This window comes from Theropithecus gelada, chromosome 8 (genome assembly GCF_003255815.1).
Source record: "Theropithecus gelada isolate Dixy chromosome 8, Tgel_1.0, whole genome shotgun sequence".
Lineage (NCBI taxonomy): Eukaryota > Metazoa > Chordata > Mammalia > Primates > Cercopithecidae > Theropithecus > Theropithecus gelada.
In genome coordinates, this window is record NC_037676.1 from 77005048 (window position 1) to 77024957 (window position 19910).

Consider the following 19910-nt stretch of genomic DNA (forward strand, 5'->3'; position numbering starts at 1 on the left):
AATCTGAAGGATATGTAGATATGCAATACTAGAGTGGCAGCTTATGGGACTTTCCCACTAAGTTCATCCAGCCCTTCTTCATAGTGAAATGACTGGAGAGAATTGATGATTCTGGCAAGAATGCACATGGCTTTTGGACAGCCTAAGTTTATCCTGGCTGTGTGCCCAGGGCTTGGATTAGAAAAAGGCCATGCTGATATAGCTTTTGTTTATTTATAAAATTTAACAAACATCTTCTGAATGCCTACTATAGGCAAAATCTGAAATGATGCCATGAATAAGTGCGTTAACATCTCTCAGTCTACTTGACCACTGAATAGACATCCTATTGGGCTTTATTTTGACATATTCTTGGCCTGTGGAAAACAAATACCCTATCCTTGTGTCACTATTGCTTTTCTTTTCTAGCATCGACTTTATCTTAAGCACAGGCCAGAGTAGAACTTTACGGCTTATCATTTCTGTAGGGTAACCACATAATTTCTGCATGGTCCTAACATCCTAGTCTTTTCCCCTCCACCATATGACCAACAATCATACCCCAACTCCAACCATCTGCCCTTAAAGTGCCTTTGGTTTATCGTGGGTTTCACCAGATATAATCAATATTTCCTATCAGAATTGTCCACTGATACCATAACTCATCTACTCACTATGAATGTGATTTTGCATATTTTCTAAGCCAGATGATTATAAATTCAATTATACAGTCTTTCAAACCTATTAAAGCCCAATGGTTCCACAATCATTTTAGTGGAGAACAGCATAGCTCTCCAACTGGCTGTTTTGCTGACAGCAACACAAATGCACTAGCTACTTGAAGAGTTCCTTGATGCTTATTCTTCTTCAGGGCTGGCAAAATCCAGATTCATCAAATTTAGTTCAGCTTTGAGATTCTGCTTGATTCACCAGATACTTTGCTCTTTTTAAGAGCCTTTGGTTTATTGCCCAGGCTTTCTGAAGGATGTCTAGTAAACAGAGAGAAAAAGATGTGTGCATTTTAAGTATTGATTAGAAAACTGAAGAGTGAAGGTTACCCCCTCTTTATCTAGGGCCATGCTACTGTACTGAGGAACAGCCATGTACATACTAATTCAGGGCCTCATTTCCTCCATTGAACTGGAAGATAAAAGGATAGTCTCAAGCTCAGTAGAACAAGGAAGTTAGACAAGGATCATTTAAAACATTGAAGGGTTATTCTCAGAGTAAGACGACTGAATTAAGATTAAAGCTCCAGCCAGTTAGAAACTTCTGCAACATAACCAAACCCAGTGAGAGAGATACCAGGCAAACTCAAATGTGGTTTCAGTTTTATCTACATCTCCAGTTCAGTTGTGTGTTTATTAGTTCATTAAACATACTTTAATCTGCACTGTTTACCAAATTAATTTCTATTAATTAGTAATTACCTTTTACATTAAAGTTGCAAATACATATATTTTTCAAAGTCAAATAGTTCTGTAAAGTTAAAATAAAAATTATGATAATCCCATGTTGCTCAATCCCATCTATATTTCTGCTTTCAGGAAGCGACCACTTTCACCTCTTTAAAAATTTTCTTATTGGTAGTTAACTCCATATTTCCAAGTAATATAGATATTTCTTTATTTTTTTATATAGCTATTTTCATTAAAAAATACTTTCAAATTTTGTTTAGATTTGGGGGTACATGCGAGGGTTTTTTACATGGTTCTATTAAGTGATGTTGAGGTTAGGGTATGGATGATCCCATCACCCAGGTAGTGAGCACGTACCCAATTGGTAATTTTTCAGCCCATGGCTCCCTTTCTTCCTCCGTAGACTCTAGTGTCTATTATTCCTGTCTTCATGTTCATGTGAACTCCGTGTTTAGCTCCCACTTATAAGAGAGAACATGTGGTATTTGGTGTTCTGTTACTGTGTTAATTGGCTTAGGATAATGACCTGCAGCTGCATCCATGTTGCTGTAAAGGACATGATTTCATTCTTCTTATGCCTCGGTAGTATTTCATGGAGTATATGGACCACATTTTCTTTATCCAGTCCACCATTGTTGGGCATCTAGGTTGATTGCATATCTTTGCTGTTGTAATAGTGCTGCAATGAACATATGAGTGCATGTGTGTTTTCTGTAGATTTTTGTTTTCCTTTGGGTATATATCCAGTAATGGGATTGCTGGGTTTAACTGTAGTTTTGTTTCAGCTATTTTCCAAAATTTCCCTGTTGTAGCCAGCCTTCAAGATGACCCTCAAGAGTTCTCAATTACTGGTTCATGGCTTTGTGTAGTACTCTTTCACATTGAATAGGTTTGAGTGACCCATGTTAACAATAAGATGTTGTGAAAATGCTGGTGTGTGACTTCTACAGGCCATACAACACACTGTATCTTCTACCTTGCTCCCGCTTCACCCTGGAGGAAGCCAGCTTCAATGTGGTGAGGATGATCAAACAGCTCAATGGAGAGGTCTATGCGGTTGGGTCCATGTATGCTGCTTTCCTGCCAGAAGCACTCAGTTGCCGATTGTGTGGATGAGCCATCCTGGAAGTTAATCCTCCAGCCCCATTTATGCTGCATGCATAGTAATAGGTTGTAATACATATATATTTTATAAAATTTCTCAAATATTTTGGTAATACAGTATTTTGGCATTTTATAATTATATATCTATTATATAAATGTGTATATATATAATATGTAAATATGTAATGATATATAATATATTTATACCCTAAAATATATAATGTGAATTACACAGAGCACTCAAAATTTAAAAATATGCTTTTGTGTTAATAGTCAAGGCTCTTGTAAGGCAGGTCAAGGCAGTTGAACTTGGCCCTGTGGACAATGGAGAGCCAGTAGAGGATTATATGTAGATGAGTTAAATGATTCAGCTTGTTTTATAGGAAGGTAGCTGAAAGCAGTGTGGTTAATGGATAAGAGAGTCACTAGAGTGAGAAATATCAGCTAGAAGGTGATTATTCTAATTCTAGAAAAAGATAATGGCATTAACTTTAAGCAGTCACAATAATAATGATGATGATAAAAATAGTAGATTGGCAAAACAGGTCAGAGATAAAAATACACATGTTTTCCAGAGTTATTGATTGTATGAAACAAGGTGAGAGAGTGAGGAACAAAGGATGATTTGGGCCTTTGTCTTAGGGAGACCGAATAAAATAATAGTTTTTTTATTTATATGCCACATCACAGTTTATGAGTCCTTTCACATATACTGAATTTTGTTGTTTCAGCAATCTTGTGATGAATTAATATGTATTAAATTAAAAATATAGCTTACATAGTAATCTTGCAAAGATTCTCACCACTGCTAAATAACTTCTTTGTAAGATGCTGTGTGTTCTTTTCCCGGTCTTTTTTTTTTTTTTTTTTTGAGACTGAGTCTCCCTCTGTCACCCAGGCTGGAGTGCAGTGGCGCCATCTTGTCTTATCGCAACCTCTGCCTTCCAGGTTCAAGCAATTCTCCTTCCTCGGCCTCCCAAGTAGCTGGGACTACGGGCTCTGCCACCATACCTGGCTAATTTTTGTATTTTTAGTAGAGACCAGGTTTCACCACGTTGGTCAGGCTGGTCTTGAACTCCTGACCTCAGGTGATCCTCCCGCCTCAGCCTCCCAAAGTATTGGGATTACAGGAGTGAGCCACCGTGCCCAATCCATTTTTTTTCATATAAAATAAAGGTTGACTTGTGTTCTCCGCTTCAAAGACACTTGGGCATACTTCTATTGTCTTTAGTTCTCTCTATGTTGCTAGATAGATCGACTTTTCCAATAGCTGATGCAATGGGCATGTGTGTAGTAGATTGTGTCTCTGTGTCTCTGAAAGCAAAGTAATTTAGATAGTACTTCTCAAACCTTAATGTGCATATAAATCATCTGAGGTTCCTGATAAAATGAAGATTCTGATTTAGTATGTCTGGCTGGACCTGAAATTCTGCATTTCTAGCAAGTTTCCAGGTGATCTCAAGGGTACTAGTCCACAGAACATATTTCAATTAGAAAAGAATTAGACTAAAGTCAAATGCATATGTGGCACATACACACACACACAAACACACACATCAAAGTAGCTTTGCTTAAGCAGGTGTACCTTTCTGGAATGCTTACATGTGATTTCCATTTTAAAATAACAACCACTCAACTACTTTCTCACAGGTTTCAAGATGCTGCCAAATGCATATGCATTTCTTCTCAGTAATATAACTAAATTCCATTTCTGTCTCTGTTGGCAAGCAGGACCTAAAGGTTTCAAAACATGTCAATGGTCTTTTTCAAGAAGAATCCTCATAAAAAAACCACCTCATTGTTAGTTGTTCGTTAATAGTCCTCTTACTGACAACTTGGATGTATGCCTCTTAATTTTGCGAGTATTTTAAAATTAAAACTACTTCCAAAGCATTTCAAATACTTCTTCTGGCAATAATGTCTGCTTGGAAGCAGAATTCTTAACTCTCCTCCCACAGGTCTTTTCTTTTATGATTCCATAGCCTTGTGGGTTGCCTTAATAGTCCGAAATTCCACAATATAATCCATGTGTGCTGAAAGACATCTGAAATCATTGACATGCCTCAGGGTCTCCGGATTAAGCAACTATCAGCTCTGCCCTTCTGTAATTGGACTCAGAGGTGATCTCCTGTTTAGATGTATCTCAGAAATTCTTTCTCCTCCTCCTCCATCCCACCACTTCCTGCACTTACAGGAAATCCATTTTTGGTTTAGACAAGTTTCTCAAGCATCACATTTTTATCCCTATGGAAATCTTTCAAGTCAAACCCCACGAGGTAGACAATACCTCTTTGTGTGTATGACAAAGGGTGTAGTCTTAAATATAACTTTTGATTCTTATGAGGTTCTAAGCAAGAACTCAGTCACCCTGGAGAATGAAAGGCTCATGACTGCTGTTCTGGTATTAAAAGTCCTTTAGTTCCTCAGATAGCTGGGAAGCTGTATGAGATATGTAGAGAGTAAAGGCTAATGTGTGCTGCCACTAATTTCTCAAAAAGCCCACAGATCTTAGAGCTGGATGGCCTACAGAGAGTTTCTCATCCAACCTCTGATTTGATTCAGGAGTCCTTAATAAAGCATATTTGAGATTCATTTAAGGTGCCATGAATACTTTCTGAAGTGGTGTGACCCTAGTTGGACAGCTCCACTTGTTAAGATCTGCAGCTGTGAACAACCACGTGAATTTCCTCTAGTTGCTCCAATGTTTCATAATATCCTTGCTCACTTCCTGAGTTTATATTATCTGTGTATGCCTTTTCCATTTTAGTGTTAATTCCTTGTTTAAAGCTCTCAATATTTCACCTACGGTTCTCCTAAAATGATTTCACTTTAGTTAGGAGTTGAATAGTCATCAAAATGTGTCAAAACTTGAACTTTGGTACATATTATTGTAAAGTCTGTATCTCACTGTAGTTTGAATTTTAGTGACACTTCTGGTATACCTCACTACCCTCTTAAAGAACTTGATGGTGTCTGTCTCACCACAGAACATGAATCTTTTCTCTCCCATTTTTAGGTGCACCAATGAAGAGTTAAACAGTATGCATTTGGCCACACATACTACTCGTGATCCAACTGGGAATATATCCTAGGAAACTTGGCTCCCTGTCCAGTGTGCCACATGACCATCATTTCTGATGACTGTAAATTCACATAGTATTTCTTCTGCTGAAACATGTGGGAGACAATCACATTAGCAAGCTGGAAAAAATCAGTGTAAGTTAAATAAGTTTCTAAACTGAAGAGTGTGTATTTTCCAGGATTCCTATTGCTACTGACTGTAAATGGTCCACATTTTGTTAATGAGATCATGAAGCATTTGGGGGAGGGTCCTTCCATTACAGAGCACCAATGTTCACATTCTTCTTTTTGCTTTGTCGGACACAGATTTTGCCCCTATGACATCCTCCTAACAAGGCACTTCTAATTGTTGGCAGCTGCTGCTGCTGTTAAAATTCTTCATGGCCTCTGTGTTGTGCCCTCTAATATGTTTCCTGAGAGGCTGAGCTATTCTCTGCTTAAAATTTCAGCTATATGCTTCTAAACCTGAAACAGATGTTATCTTGGCTGCTGTCATTTGCCATGAGCTTCTCTATTCACATTTTATACAAGGCAGGTAAAAAATTATACATTTTTTACAAGGCAAGTAATTTCTGACTTCATTCTGTAGAGAAAGAAAAAAAGGGAGAGAAGGTAAAATGAGAGAGAGAAGAAGAAATCTATAGAGTACAGGAATGCAGCCGCATGGAAGCAGAGAACACAGCCACTTGAGCATCTATTATCCTAATATCATATGCTATAGTTTGGTTACTACTGATTTGCCTGGCATCCCTCTCAAATCATATTTGTGGCCACCCAGATTAACTATGTTAGCTGATCTCTTGATTTAATATCAGCTTGTTCTTTTTAGCTCCCATGTCATTTACTGTCTTAAAAAAATGTACTGCTTGTTACTCAACCGTCTGTGTTTTCATGAACCCGCAGCCTTTTTTTTTTTGTTTCTTCTTTTTTGTATGGGAACCAGGAACTAGAAAGCATAAAATGAGAGAAATTACTCACAGAAAAGGTGGAAGCCCAGAGAAAAAGGGATTTGTCTTTTATGGCTTGTACTTTGTAAGCTGTGGGTGTGACTCAATTTCCTCACCACCCACATAAAAAGGTTGCCACCCAATCACTGTTTTTTTCTACCCCAAACCCCTCCCCTTTGATTTTGGCTAAGAGAGACCCTTAGAAAGACTGCCCTTTCTGGACGTTGCAAACTGTGACATATAAAAGCTGTTAGCTGCTCCTGTAGCCAGCAGCATTCAAACCTTGCAGAGCTTTGCTCTCAGAGAGTTTGTAATAAGACACACTCCTCTTACAGGAGTTCATGCTACAACATAGCAAAGAACCTTAAATTTTTGGAAGAACCATATATTCATTTTGGCATTGTGCAGAGGTAAGCTATTTAGCTCAACAAGTTTATACTGCATGCATTGATTTTAAAGTAGCTCACATTATTTTTAAAGAAATGAGATTGGAGTACTATGACTTTTTTGTATGTGTTCTATCACTTGGTGTGTCTGTATGTCTGGCAGACATTTTCAGCACATTCTCTGTTGTTACCTGTGATTCATTTATTCTTCACTCTCAAGGTAAATTTCAATTTCTGAAAATTTCCCACTGAAAATAAATATGCAGTAATGCATTTTGTGGTTCAGACATTTGAGACAAATGGTTCACATTCATTTTAGGGTTAATGGTCATGATGTTTATTTTTCTCTGCTGTGCAAAGTTCCTCTTAGGGGTCTGCCTCATGACACCACACAAAATGAACAGAGATTCTTACTGTAGGTTATCTCCTAAGCTTGAGTTCAACATTTGTTTGGATTTTTGGAGAAAGTCAAATCAAGCAATGCTCCCAAATGATGACTTTGTAAATTCATACCCTCTGGCCCTATTTTTTTTTCATAGACTCTAACTCTACCTTTCTGCTTTAAAGCAAAGTAAACTCGGTGGCCTCTTCTTCTCCACCCCTCAAAATGATAGCAATCTCTACCGTCAGCAGTGCACTCCTGTTCTCCCTTCTCTGTGAAGCAAGTACCGTCGTCCTACTCAATTCCACTGACTCATCCCCGCCAACCAATAATTTCACTGATACTGAAGCAGCTCTGAAAGCACAACTAGATTCGGCGGATATTCCCAAAGCCAGGCGGAAGCGCTACATTTCGCAGAATGACATGATCGCCATTCTTGATTATCATAATCAAGTTCGGGGCAAAGTGTTCCCACCGGCAGCAAATATGGAATATATGGTAAGAAGAATTCTTTTTTTTCTCTTTTAAGTTCTGAGGGAGAAAGTTTTATATTGTACATTAGCAGAATCTCAAACGACCATGAGTGTTTCTATGTCCGGGTATATGGACTTTTTACATATTTTAACCTAAGGTTCTTATGTGCCTAATAATGTTGAGTATTGTTGCATCATAGAACCAGAGAGACAGAGAGGTCCAGAGAGACAGAGACAGAGACAGAGAGAGAGAGAGAGAGAGAGAGAGACAGAGTCTACATAGACTTCTGTGAGTTCCATAGCTACTGGTGAATTGTATCTTATGTAAGAATCATAGATTAAAAAGTAGAGTATGTTGACTGATCAAATTTGGAAGGTCCACTTAAAAGAAAAGTCACATGAACTTTTTCTGTGCTTTCTTTATCTCACAGTTATATTATCAGCTATAACATTTCTTGAAAATACTTCTTTAAATTATAGGTTTCATATTCATGATGTATTCTCTGGGTAGGTGTCTTTTCCCTTTCTTGGACAAAGCTCTTACTGACGCTAATCTATTTGTATTCTAAGAGAACATGCTGACTTTTCTCTCCTTGTGATTTAATGCTTTGCCGTCCAGATAACAGTGAAGCCAGTTCACTTCCACACTGTTCCAACTTGCCGTGAACACATTCTTTGCTCTCTCTTAAAAATAGACAATGTTTAAATCATTTTACTTAAAAGGAAAAAAAAAGTTAGTATTGAAAGGAAAAAGTCTTGTTAAAGTTTGTATTTGGTTTTGAATTTATTCAAGGTTATGATTTAAAGTCCAGCGTCTTACAAGAGTACAACTTGGAGCCTGTTTAAGGCAATGAAGACCATCAATATGGTATTTCCAAATTGGGATGAGGGGAGGGGGTACCACTAACAGTTTTATACGTGCTGAATTAAAATTTGGGATTTTTATCATATTCTAGATTTACTTGTTTTATATAAATACGTTTTATATTAAAAAGTTTGGCTAGTTGCAGATGCCAATGTCACAGGAAAACTAACGACTTGCTAAATGATGTAAGAGAGTCATAGTTCATAGAAGTATAATTTAGACTCCATGAAAATGCATTTTCCTAGAATTAATAAAGGAAGAGAAGATGTAATCAGTCCTGGTGTGTGAGGAGGAGTATAGTCTCATGATTAAGAATATGGGCTATGTAATCTAAATGCTTGGGTTTGAATCCTAGTCCTGAAGTATATGCTGAATGAACTCATTACCACACTGTTTCATTTTCATCATCTCTAATATGAAGATAAAGGTGGTATCTGCCACATAGCGTTCTTGTGATAAGTGTATGAGTTGGGGAGTAATCAGACCAGAGCCTGTCACTAACTTGATGTTCAACAAACATTAGTTTTGATGGTTTCTTTGAACTTCTTGTAAAAGGTGCCCAGTGAAAACTCATTCAAGATCTAAAGACAAAAAGTTACCCATACAGAAGAGATGTTTTTAGAAGGTGATGTAAATATGTAAAAAGCAGAGGAACAAATACATTTTTAAAGTCACTAAAATGATGAAATAAATATGCCTAAGATACCACGCAAGCTCAGAAAGGTGTAATATCCCAACTATGAGTTTAGAGAATTTGTAGCAATCACATGACTCTAAAGTGAGAACCAAGACTGCCCAGCCAGCTTTGAAGGCAAGCTCATCTGGGTTCAAATCCTAACTCTGCTGCTTACTTTGTGGCCTTGCACAAGTTATTTAATGTGTCTAAGACCCAATTTATTTATCTGTAAAATGAAAATAACAGTACATGTAATAACCAATCAAAGAATGCAATTCACTACTTTTATCATATTGAGGTCAGAGGGTTCACCATGAGGAAAGGCATAGTTAGGTAAACACAGTATAAGTAGGTTGAAAAAAGTCACATTTTTTTCTAGCTCAATTTTCCCTCACTTATCAAGAATTAATTCATTCCACATGCATTTATTTAATTGCTTCCATATGCCAATGAATTGACTAATTGTTTCCATAGATGATCTCATCTGATAGCTCACATTCTCCGTGTGAGGTTAACATTGTGATCTTCATTTTACAAATGAAATCACTAAGACCCAGAGATGCTAACGACTAGGCCAAGGTGGTAAGGATAATGAATGGCATTGCCAGAATTAGAGTTTAGGTCTGTGTACTTTCAAAGCCCATGCTTCTATTGGGGAGCATCTTCTCATTTGCTGCATTGAGGAAATGCCCCATGGTGGCACCCCTGAAGATGTCAAGGTATCTTTCTTTCCTTCTTTAAAATGCCAGCTGAAGTCCTATAATATTCATACTCTATTTATTATTCCATTCTTCTTATTATTTATTTTGTAAGAACTAGTTCCAGTGCTGATTACATAGTAGATGCTTTGTAAATCCTCCTTAATTCGGTAAGAGTGATGAGAACAGTAAGTGCTAGAAATTAAAATAGGGTTTGTTTCAAATACTCATGTAAATACTGTGCATACACTTCATTCACACCTGTATTTGTTAATTTAATATTTATTAAATATTTAATATTTGTTGAGCATTGACTATATGTTAGGCTACATAATTGGGGATGCATTCATGAGTAAAATAGACATCTTTGGCTCCCGTGGGGGATGGGGAATCAGACAATAAGCCAGGTAAATAAATAAGTTACATAGGATGTAAGATGATGAGGTTATGAAGAAAAATAAAGTGGTTTGTGGTGAGGGTTTGATTTTTAATAAGTGGTCAAGGAGGAGCTCACTGAAAGGGCCTGGAGGCAGGCGAGGGAGTGAGCCACTCTCAAAGATGAGGGAAGAGAGACAGACTGAGGAGTCTTGGACAAAGGCCTGGAGGTGGGAGAACATCCATCAGTTCAGTTAGAAAAATGTGCTCAATTGAGTGAAATCATAAGTTAGAAGGACTCTTTGAGTAAATTGATCACTGGAAAGAGTTCATCTAAATCCCCCATGAAGACCCAGAGGAACCTGGAGGGAAGTACAGTATAGTAGGTAGCTTGGAGATTGAAGCAGGGACTGTAAGTGACTTGAATTCTCTAGGCTAGATAGAAAATGCAGATCTTAGTTTGACACTATTTCCTTTAGTTATACTTGTTCAACATTGATTTGGATTGTGAGCACGTGAAAGATAGTAGAGTTCCTAACCTGTTCTATATACCTCAGAAACTTAGGACACCCCTCACTTGATATCTCACAAATATATGTGCTCTGATCACCAGCCATGTGTTGGCAAATTCTCCTCAGTGAGTGATATCACCCAAGAGAACTTAATAAAAGATGGTCTTTGGCTCAGGGCTTTGAATTGCACCAGCCTGGTTTGTAATTCCTTTCACCTACAACTCTTTGAGCCTTTTGCCACTCCATTTTCTCTTCCTCTAAAGTCTCTTCCTTAGTTTATTCCTTTATTTATAGTACTACACTTCAAGCTTTTGATGTCAGAATGCTTCTAATATCCATGACCACAGATGATTTCTCCTAGTTTTGAGCTGGGGTAGCCCTTCATGTCTACTTTCATCATGTTTTGCTCTCATGAAGTGACTTACCGTTACTTTGTGCATTTCTTGCAAACTTTAATTTTGAGCTTTCTGGGTGCTGTGTCTATATTTATTCATTTTTGTATCTGTGTTTTCTTGGGCAATTTATTGTGTATAGAAAGTGATCAACCATTATCTGTCGAAGTTAGTTGAAATCCTTGTGAATTGTTATATGTTTATAATTAGCATCAATTTTGATATTATAAATGCTTTAATAGAGTTTTTCTCATCATTTATAAAAATATTTGATTCCACACCTGAATTAAAAACTTTTTCTTAAATTCTAAAAACAAAACATATACATAGAACTTAAAATTTGCAAGTAAAACTTTTTTACGCTTGGCTTCTGTTTTACAATTAGTTTATTGACTAATTTCCAGAGCTCCTTGGACACCAGCTGTTTTTTATTCTTCCTGAGGGTAGCTTAAACCATGACTCTAAACCACAAACCACACTAGTTTCTTAGAGTAAGAATTATCTCCAAAAGAATAAAATTGCAAGACCCACACATAGAGTAAAATTTGTAGGATGTTCTCTGAATTCAAGTCAATTGAATAAATTAATTTGAAAAACTTTGAGGTCCCTGCATGAGAGAAAGAGATCCAAAGAAAACCAAAATTTTTGTCTTTAGAGTCTAAACAATGCGATAAAAACAAAACAAATGGAAAAAAAAATCCACTAAGGATATAATTCAGTATAATATGCTGCTATATAAGACTGATGTAATAAAAGAGGTACAGACAAATACCATGGAGGAGTTGAAGAAGGGAGCGATAATCTCTAGTTGGCAGATCATGAAAGGCTCGTTGGAGGAGGGGCATGTGAAATAGATGCCCAGGAAGGGTCAGGGTTGGCTGTTACAGCAGGCAAAGCAATGCATGAACAAAATCTCCAGCAGAGAAAAACCATGACACTTGAGCTGTATTTCTGAGGAGTTTGAGAAAAGGTTGAGGATTCCTTACTCCAAAGGTAATTAGGAAGACTGTGAAGGTTTTAGAGAAGGATTAGGGATGTATTTTAGAAAGATGATCCTGGCAGTTGATGGAGCTGATATTGGCAGTGAAAGTGACCAGAGAGGTGATGACTCCTGAGTAAGCAATGCCAATCCTTCAGCCAAAGGTAAGGAAGAACCACACAGCTGCACCAACATAAAGCGGCAGGCAGGACAACTCCCTGAAGTGTCATGGGTGAGATGGCAGCCTTCACAGATGGTATGGAGTGGTGGAAAGGCAGATGAGGGGCAATGTGAATATAATGATGGAAATGAACTGATCACTTTAAAACTGAAAAAAAAATGTGTAATGTAATTTTAAGAAGCCAAAATAACTATATTGATAATACAGTATCTATTTTATTTATTTGGTGCCTGCAAATGTTATTTGCAGAGCTATAGATATAAGGTTTCCTACAGTGTTTTGGAAAAAAGAAAAATACTGGATACCAAATCAGAGCAGGTAGTAAAGTTACAGAAAGCATGACTTAAATGAATGAATGGAGAACATATTAGTCCATGCTTGAAAAGAGTCCGTGAACTATTTGCCTAGGATGATAATTTATGACTTGGGAATAAAGAAAAATGCTGATTTTGTTTATTTTGGCTTCATGTGGAAGAGAATGTGGATAAGGTAAACTACTTTTTGTTTTTCTTTCTTCAGTAGTTGATTGAACACTTGTAGTATCTATCTTTATATATACATGTATATATCTATTTTTTAACAAAGCCATATACCATCCCACATGGCACATTTCCTGTCTTTTGGGAAGGATAACTCAATTTTCTTGCTATAAACATGAGAATTTTAATGCGTATAATGTAAACCTCTCCAATGCATGCTTTCATGACCACTAGAAGGCCTCCTGAGAGCCTCTGCCAGCAGGCAATGTACTGAGAACAATTGCTGGCAGGAGGCATTTCTCCAGCACATTCAGAACTCTGCATTCCTGCTCTCCTGGATGCAAAACCTTTTCAATGTCTTGGCTTCAGAAAGAGACTGGGCACATTTTGTAGGAATTTTCTTCCAAGGTGCACGTTGCTTAGTATCACTTGGATACGCCTGAAGAAGGTAGTAACCTTAAAGGTTCTTTCCTTTTGTTCCGCTGTCTCCATAGGGAGCCAGCCGCTGAAGGTAAGAACATTTTGTTTGTCACCATTTTCAATATAGGCTCTAAAACATGCAAATATAAAAGCAGCAACAGGATGTGATTTGAAACCTCAGCATCAGGAGGCAGGCAGAAAAGTTGTGAATCACCTGGGTGGTGACTGTCCTTCCCAATATTGGACACAGTTTTTTGGTGGAAAATGATATTTGACCAAATGCAACAGCATAGAAAAATAATTGTACTGTGTTTCTCCTGAATGTTTATAGAGCCTAGCATCATGTTGGCTCCACAGAGAATATGCAGTAACTACTCAGTAACTATTTGTGGAACAATTAAATGAGGTCCTTTAACTTTTTCTTGTTAGAGTGTAACTGTGGTGCTCTGGAAGGGCAAGAGTTGTACAACATTCAATCACTCCATAATTTTTACTCATGTGTCTGGCACTGTGTGCTGAGGGAGTCAGTGGGGAGCAAAGGGACTCTGTTTGGGAGGAAGTGCTATGAACAGACAAGTCAGGTGCAAGGCAGCATGCTAAATGCTGAACTAGGATAGATACAGGGTGCTTTGGAATCCCATGGGAAGACCTAGTTCAGATGTGGAGTGGGAGTAAGAAGGTAGGGAAGGCTTCCAGAAGGAATGATTTTAAATAGGAAATATACAAAATAAATAAAGTTATACAGGCGTGAGTTAAGGAAAGAGGGATCTGTAGTGGGTATAGGAGGATGTTGTAAGAGGGTATGTAGTACACTGGAGACATGGATAAAAATTCAGTGAGGCTTGGATTAGTGTAGAGAAGAGAGACTGATGTTTGATGAGGTTGAGGAAGGCACGCAGAAATTTGTTTGAATTTCATTTTAAGATCCAGGGTAATCATTGAAGTTTTTAAGCAGGGAAGTTATATAATCAAAGAAGTGAAGAAAAGATGCAGGCAAGAATCTGTTAGGATAGTCTAGGTAGCCTCAGCTACGTTTAAGGCAATAAGGATATTTAAAAAATAACATAAATTAGAGCTGTGAAATACGTAAGGTACAAGTCCATAGGAGTAAGTGGTTTGCATGATGAAATGGAATGAGGATTTATATGATGAGGCAGCCAAGGAAGACGCCTCCATTTTTGACAAAGACAATTAAGTTCCTCTGAGTTAGACAACATGAAATAAAGAGAAGAATTCTGGAAGTCATTAGTGGCTGCAGGTTTATCACGCAGGATACACGTACCTTTGGAGGTTGAAAAAAGTAGCTAGTGTGGGGGAAGGAGCATTCTTCTACTAAAGAATTTTGGATGGGTATATCCTTTGGTGGTCAAAATGAATCACTTTGCATACTAGAGGTTGGGTAGTGTCATGGAGACAGCATAGATGCATTATTTTATACCTGGGAATCTACTCAACAAATATGCAAGAAAATACCCCCCTCTGTTTTTTAAATGGTGTCATGAATTTAGCATTTATGAAAACCATTTACCGTTAAATAGCTATGAACTTGAGGTATTTGCTTATCTATAAGAATTTCTGAAAAATACTATGAAGTGGGCACAGAAGATATAAACTAACAGTTTAAAATGGTCAAGAAAGATGTTTGGCATAAAATGCAATCTAGACTGAGGCTTGGAGGGATGGGATTTGAATTCTTCCAGTCTATGTTATCCATAGCATCTGAAATCAGGTGCCAGTCATTTTTCTTGACACACATATGGAAGAATGTCCAACAAGTTGTGTTTTTAGACTAAACTTTTCATAAAATCTCTTAAAATTTCACACCTCATACTCCAAACTGAAGTAGTCCAAAAATGTTACTTAAGGACACAATATTGTTTTCTAGTAAAAAGTGCATCGAATTCACTTTTCATAATTTGGTTAAATATGAACATTCTATCAAATCTGTCTCTCTGCATTCCAGAGAGATCATGTTTTCAGCAGGCCGTAGGTAGGTGGAAAGGCATTTGAATCCTTCTGAGCAAGTGGACAATGGCAAGATATGAGGTTTGCAAGAGTATCACAGGAGAGTTCAACAATCTAGAAATTAGTTATTAAAATATAATATTGAGTTGGTGAAAACAATTAAACACATGTATAAATCTCTTCCTGTCTTATAATTTTAATATTAAATGATAGCTGGTGGGTATTATATTTCCCTGGAGAGTGGGATGATTGTTAGACTCTATCAACAAGTGGTTTTAAAATTTAAAGATAAAACATATATTAAAGAAGGATCTAAGGAGGTGAATTAATGTGTTTTAAAACGTCTAAAATGTTCTCTAATTTTCAGCTTCTTTTACCTGTAAGCAAGCTCCTTAGAATCTCCTTACAATTCTATTTCTGATTATTTAGTTGCTTCAGGGTTTATCCATTTTCACTTTAGCTGATTGCCTGCTCAGTTGAGATTAATTCTTGATATCTCTCAGACTGTCAGATAATGTGATCAAAAGTGCACCTCACTGCTTTTCATTTTAAGTGACCGACTCTACCACCATTCCCAAATCTCCAACAATAATAATAGCTACCATTAAATACACCTTTGCCCTGCTAGAGCTGTGCTAAATACGCTTCAGTCACTATCTCACCTAACCGTCTCAAGTCTTGCGAGATGAGAAAATTTTCCTCCTTTGGAGATAGAGAATCTTAAGTTTGGAGAGCATAAGTAACTTCCCAAGGTCATAGAGCAAGTAAATAAAAATGTTAAGAACACAATTCTATCTGACAAGCGCATGCTTTAAATCAGGGGTCTCCCCAATTCCCAGGCTACAGACCAGTGCCCATCTGTGGCCTGTTAAGAACTGGGCTGCACAGCAGCAGATGAGCGAGCATTGCTGCCTGAGCTCCACCTCCTGTCAGATCAGTAGCAGGATTAGATTTTCACAGGAGTGCCAACCCTATTGTGAACTGTGCATGAGAAGGATCCGGGTTGTGCACTCCTTATCAGAATCTAATGCTCTAAAGCCTGCTGAGATGGAGCAGTTTCTTCCCAAAATCATCCTTCCCCGCATTCCTCCCTGGAAGAATTTTCTTCCACAAAACTGGTCCCTCGTGCCAAAAACATTGGGGAGCACTGCTTTAAATAGCAATATAAAGTACCTGTTCCTCTTCCCACGTTCATCTCTCCTGTTTCTGAGGCCTTTGGATAGAGAATTTCCCTACAGGCATTTCATCTGAGGGCATTGCTGAATATTAGGAAGAATTTCTTCTTGTGGAATCAAATATTTCTCTTTGTACTATATATACCCTTGGAAATCTCACAGGCCAGAAAAACTCACAGGCCAGAGCATACAGTCTCAGAATGGATATTAAGAGGGAAGAGAACCTCTATGTCATAGATCCTTGACTCAGTGGATCCTGTCACCAAACCCCTTCTTAGCCTCAAGACCCTTTGTATTAAACACCTACACACACAATCCTTTCCATTCAGATGTTGCCAATATAAGCTGTCAGGGGAGGCTACACAGAGACAGTGGATTTCTGAAGATCCTGGAAAAGGTAAGAAGTTTATAATCAAGGAAATGGAAAGTCAAGGCACTCCCCACCTGCCTCTTACTCTACATATGCACGAATGAATAGTGACAGTGAGATCATCTTGGGACCTGGAAGCCGTGCAGCCCTGAGCAAGGAATTCCCATCACGGGTTGCACTTTCTGGTTGGGTTACAACATGTGTGTATTCTTCTGATAGTGAGATGTCTAGAATTTATGTGACAAATTACTCTCCAATTGCTCTACTTTTGTGGAGGTATCCTAGAGCTAACTTGGCAGAGTCAGTGGGCACATTCTCCTGATGATTCACATTCTCATGAACTAAGCTGCTTGTAGGTCAAATAAATGTGTGTTTTAAATGCAGATGATGTTGTTATAATGGAAAGGCATTCATTGTTTTTCACCTTTGTTTCATTTATATTCACTGCTGCTGTAAACTCATCCAGTCTTACTGATTGAAATACCACTTAGATGCTGATGATATTTCAAATTGTATTTAGAACCTCTCAGTTGAATTTCAGACTAATTTATTCACCTACGTACTTTTCAAAAATTGAGCTCCAGATATTCAGTGATGGTGGTGATCAGTGGTTATAGTCTAGATATACAGTATTTTGAAGGTAGGGTGAACAAGATTTGCTCACTGAGCAGATGTAGGCTAAAAAAATAGAGTAGATGACTAGATTTTTGGCCTGAGCAATAAAGAACAGCAACCAGTAAACTTTTTCTGTAAAGGGCCTGATAATAAATATATTCAGCTTTGCAGGACTTATGGTTTATGTTGCAACTACCCAGCTCTGCCTCTGTAGCAGGAAAACATCATAGACAATATGTCACAGGCAGTGGAGGTGATGTGACCTGTCCACCATAGTTAGCTGATTCCTGGACTAGAGAAAGGGCATTGTCATTCATGGACACCAGGAAGACAGCAGGAATAGTTGGTTTGGAGGGATGGGGGTAAGGTTATGAATATTTGGAGTTCAACTTTGGAAAAGTAGGTAGTTGAATAAATTAGTCTGAAATTCAACTGAGAGTCTAGAAATATAATTTGGAATAATACCAGTAGCATATAGTTGGTGCTTCAATCCATGAGACTGGATGAGTTTATCTGGGCAGTGAATATAAATGAAGCAAGGATGGAAAAAAAGGAGAAGTGGATATGGGGACTTGGGCTGAGCCCTGGGAACTTTCCAGCACACAGAGGTTGTGGAGATAAGGAGGAATCAGCAAAGGGATAGAGAAGAAGCAGCCAGGGGAAAAAAGACAAGTGTAGAGTCATGAAACCAAGGGATGAAAGTGTGTCCAGAAAGAGCAAGTGGTCAGGCATGCCAAAAGCTGCTGATAGACCAAGGAAGGTGATGACCAGGAGATGACCTTTGATGACCTTGAAGACAGCTGCTTGGGTGGAGTGGGGATAGGGTGGAAAATCTGCCTTGGGTGGACTCAAGAGAAAATGGGGGAAGCAAAACTGGAAATTCCCAGTGAAGACAACTCTCTCGAGGAATTTTGTTGTAAAAGAAAGGAGAAGAATGGCATAGCAGTTGGAATAGGAAAAGGGTTCAAAAGAGGATTTTTACAATTATCTATGTGCTTTTAAGATATTTATGTTGCTGGCAATGATTCAGTTCAGAGCCCCTAAAAATAGTGCAACTTGCATCATCTCTTTATAGATAAAGAAATTTACATGAAAGATAATACTCATCTTATTTAAGGAAAGAATTCATTATCTTTCTTCAAACATTACAAAAATCCTCTGGATCTCACCTTTATATTTTTTGATATACATAATATAGTGTCATATTTTGTAGTCATTTTTGAGGTTGAAGGGAATGCTTTTTAAATCAAGTTTCTTTAATCCTCTTCTACTCTTACAAAGAACTATTTTAATATCATCTAATTAATCTAATCACCACTCTCAAATTCTCCTATGAAAACCCTTTCTCATCCTCTGCGCCACCCTCCCCTTCCCTGGCCTAACAAGGCTCAGTACTGCCCTCCTGTCTGGTTTAACACAAGTTCTTGTGTATTCAGCTGTCAGCTTCCCTTATTGGCCATTTCACAAGCATTTCTATCTAATGAGGATAAATCCACTAATTTTAAAACAGAACTGTAATCATGCCTATGAAGTGTTTTTAAGCCTTTGGCTGCCCTAAAGGAAAATAATTTTGGCATCACTTAATTTTTAATGCCTCTTTTTTCCCCACTTCTATAGGTTAGCACTCTTTTCGCAATCTAAGAAAAAGATCAAATAGCTCTAGCTAAATTATTTTAAAAATAAAAACTTGTCTATGTAAGATGTTTTTGCTTTTTATATTATATATGTGAAATGACACATAAACATCCAAGAAAAAATAAATGTCTATAGGACATGCCATACTATCTCCAATGCCATTGATACGGCATCTAGAAAATAACTGTATATCTGTCCCCCAAAATTCAAAGTCTGATATTTTTATTTTCAGCATTTTGTGTATTTGAAAATGGTTTCCATGTGTAGAATAGACTTCTCAAAGGTCACTTTAATTTTCAAAATTAATATTCTTGTTTTTTCCTTAACATTTTAACTTTATAAATTTTTGTTCTTTTCATAAGTATAGTAAGTTTTGACAATCACATTTATTTAATGTTTGTTACCACTTGCAAATTAAATTTCTTAAACTGCATGTACGGGTTTAATAGATTTGATTTTCTTTTTTAGTATTTCAATATATTTATTGATAGTAATACTTTCCATATAGTTAAATAAGTTATATAATTCTAAGAAATGTAGTGATTCAATTCACCTAAATTTTGCAAAACTGTAGAAAAAATTAACAGATTTTCTTATCATTTTCAATGTAAAATCATAAATTCAAGTATTTATATCCATATATATTTAAATTGAAAATGTAAGACTAACATGTTACTGTAATAGGGCATTTTTGTAACCATTACATATATTAGTAATATCAAATAAGATCAGAGTCCTAACCCTAAAAACCCATTCTTTTTAATGTTTTTTTTTTTTTTTTTTTTTTTTTTTTTTTTTTTTTT

The 19910-nt window shown here is 37.2% G+C and overlaps 1 protein-coding gene across 2 annotated transcripts in view; it reads left to right on the forward strand.

Annotated features, from left to right (window-relative positions):
- Window positions 1–6800: 6800 nt before the first annotated feature.
- The window catches only part of PI15 (peptidase inhibitor 15), a 29996-nt gene continuing 16886 nt past the window's right edge, over window positions 6801–19910 (forward strand). The window contains exons 1-2 of one of the 2 annotated variants that reach the window (XM_025394536.1): window positions 6801–6939; window positions 7455–7795. In XM_025394536.1, the coding sequence (XP_025250321.1) occupies window positions 7523–7795 (273 nt within the window). In that variant the 5' untranslated portion in view covers window positions 6801–6939; window positions 7455–7522. The remainder of the gene's footprint in view (window positions 6940–7454; window positions 7796–19910) is intronic. The other variant, XM_025394535.1, reaches the window with a different exon arrangement.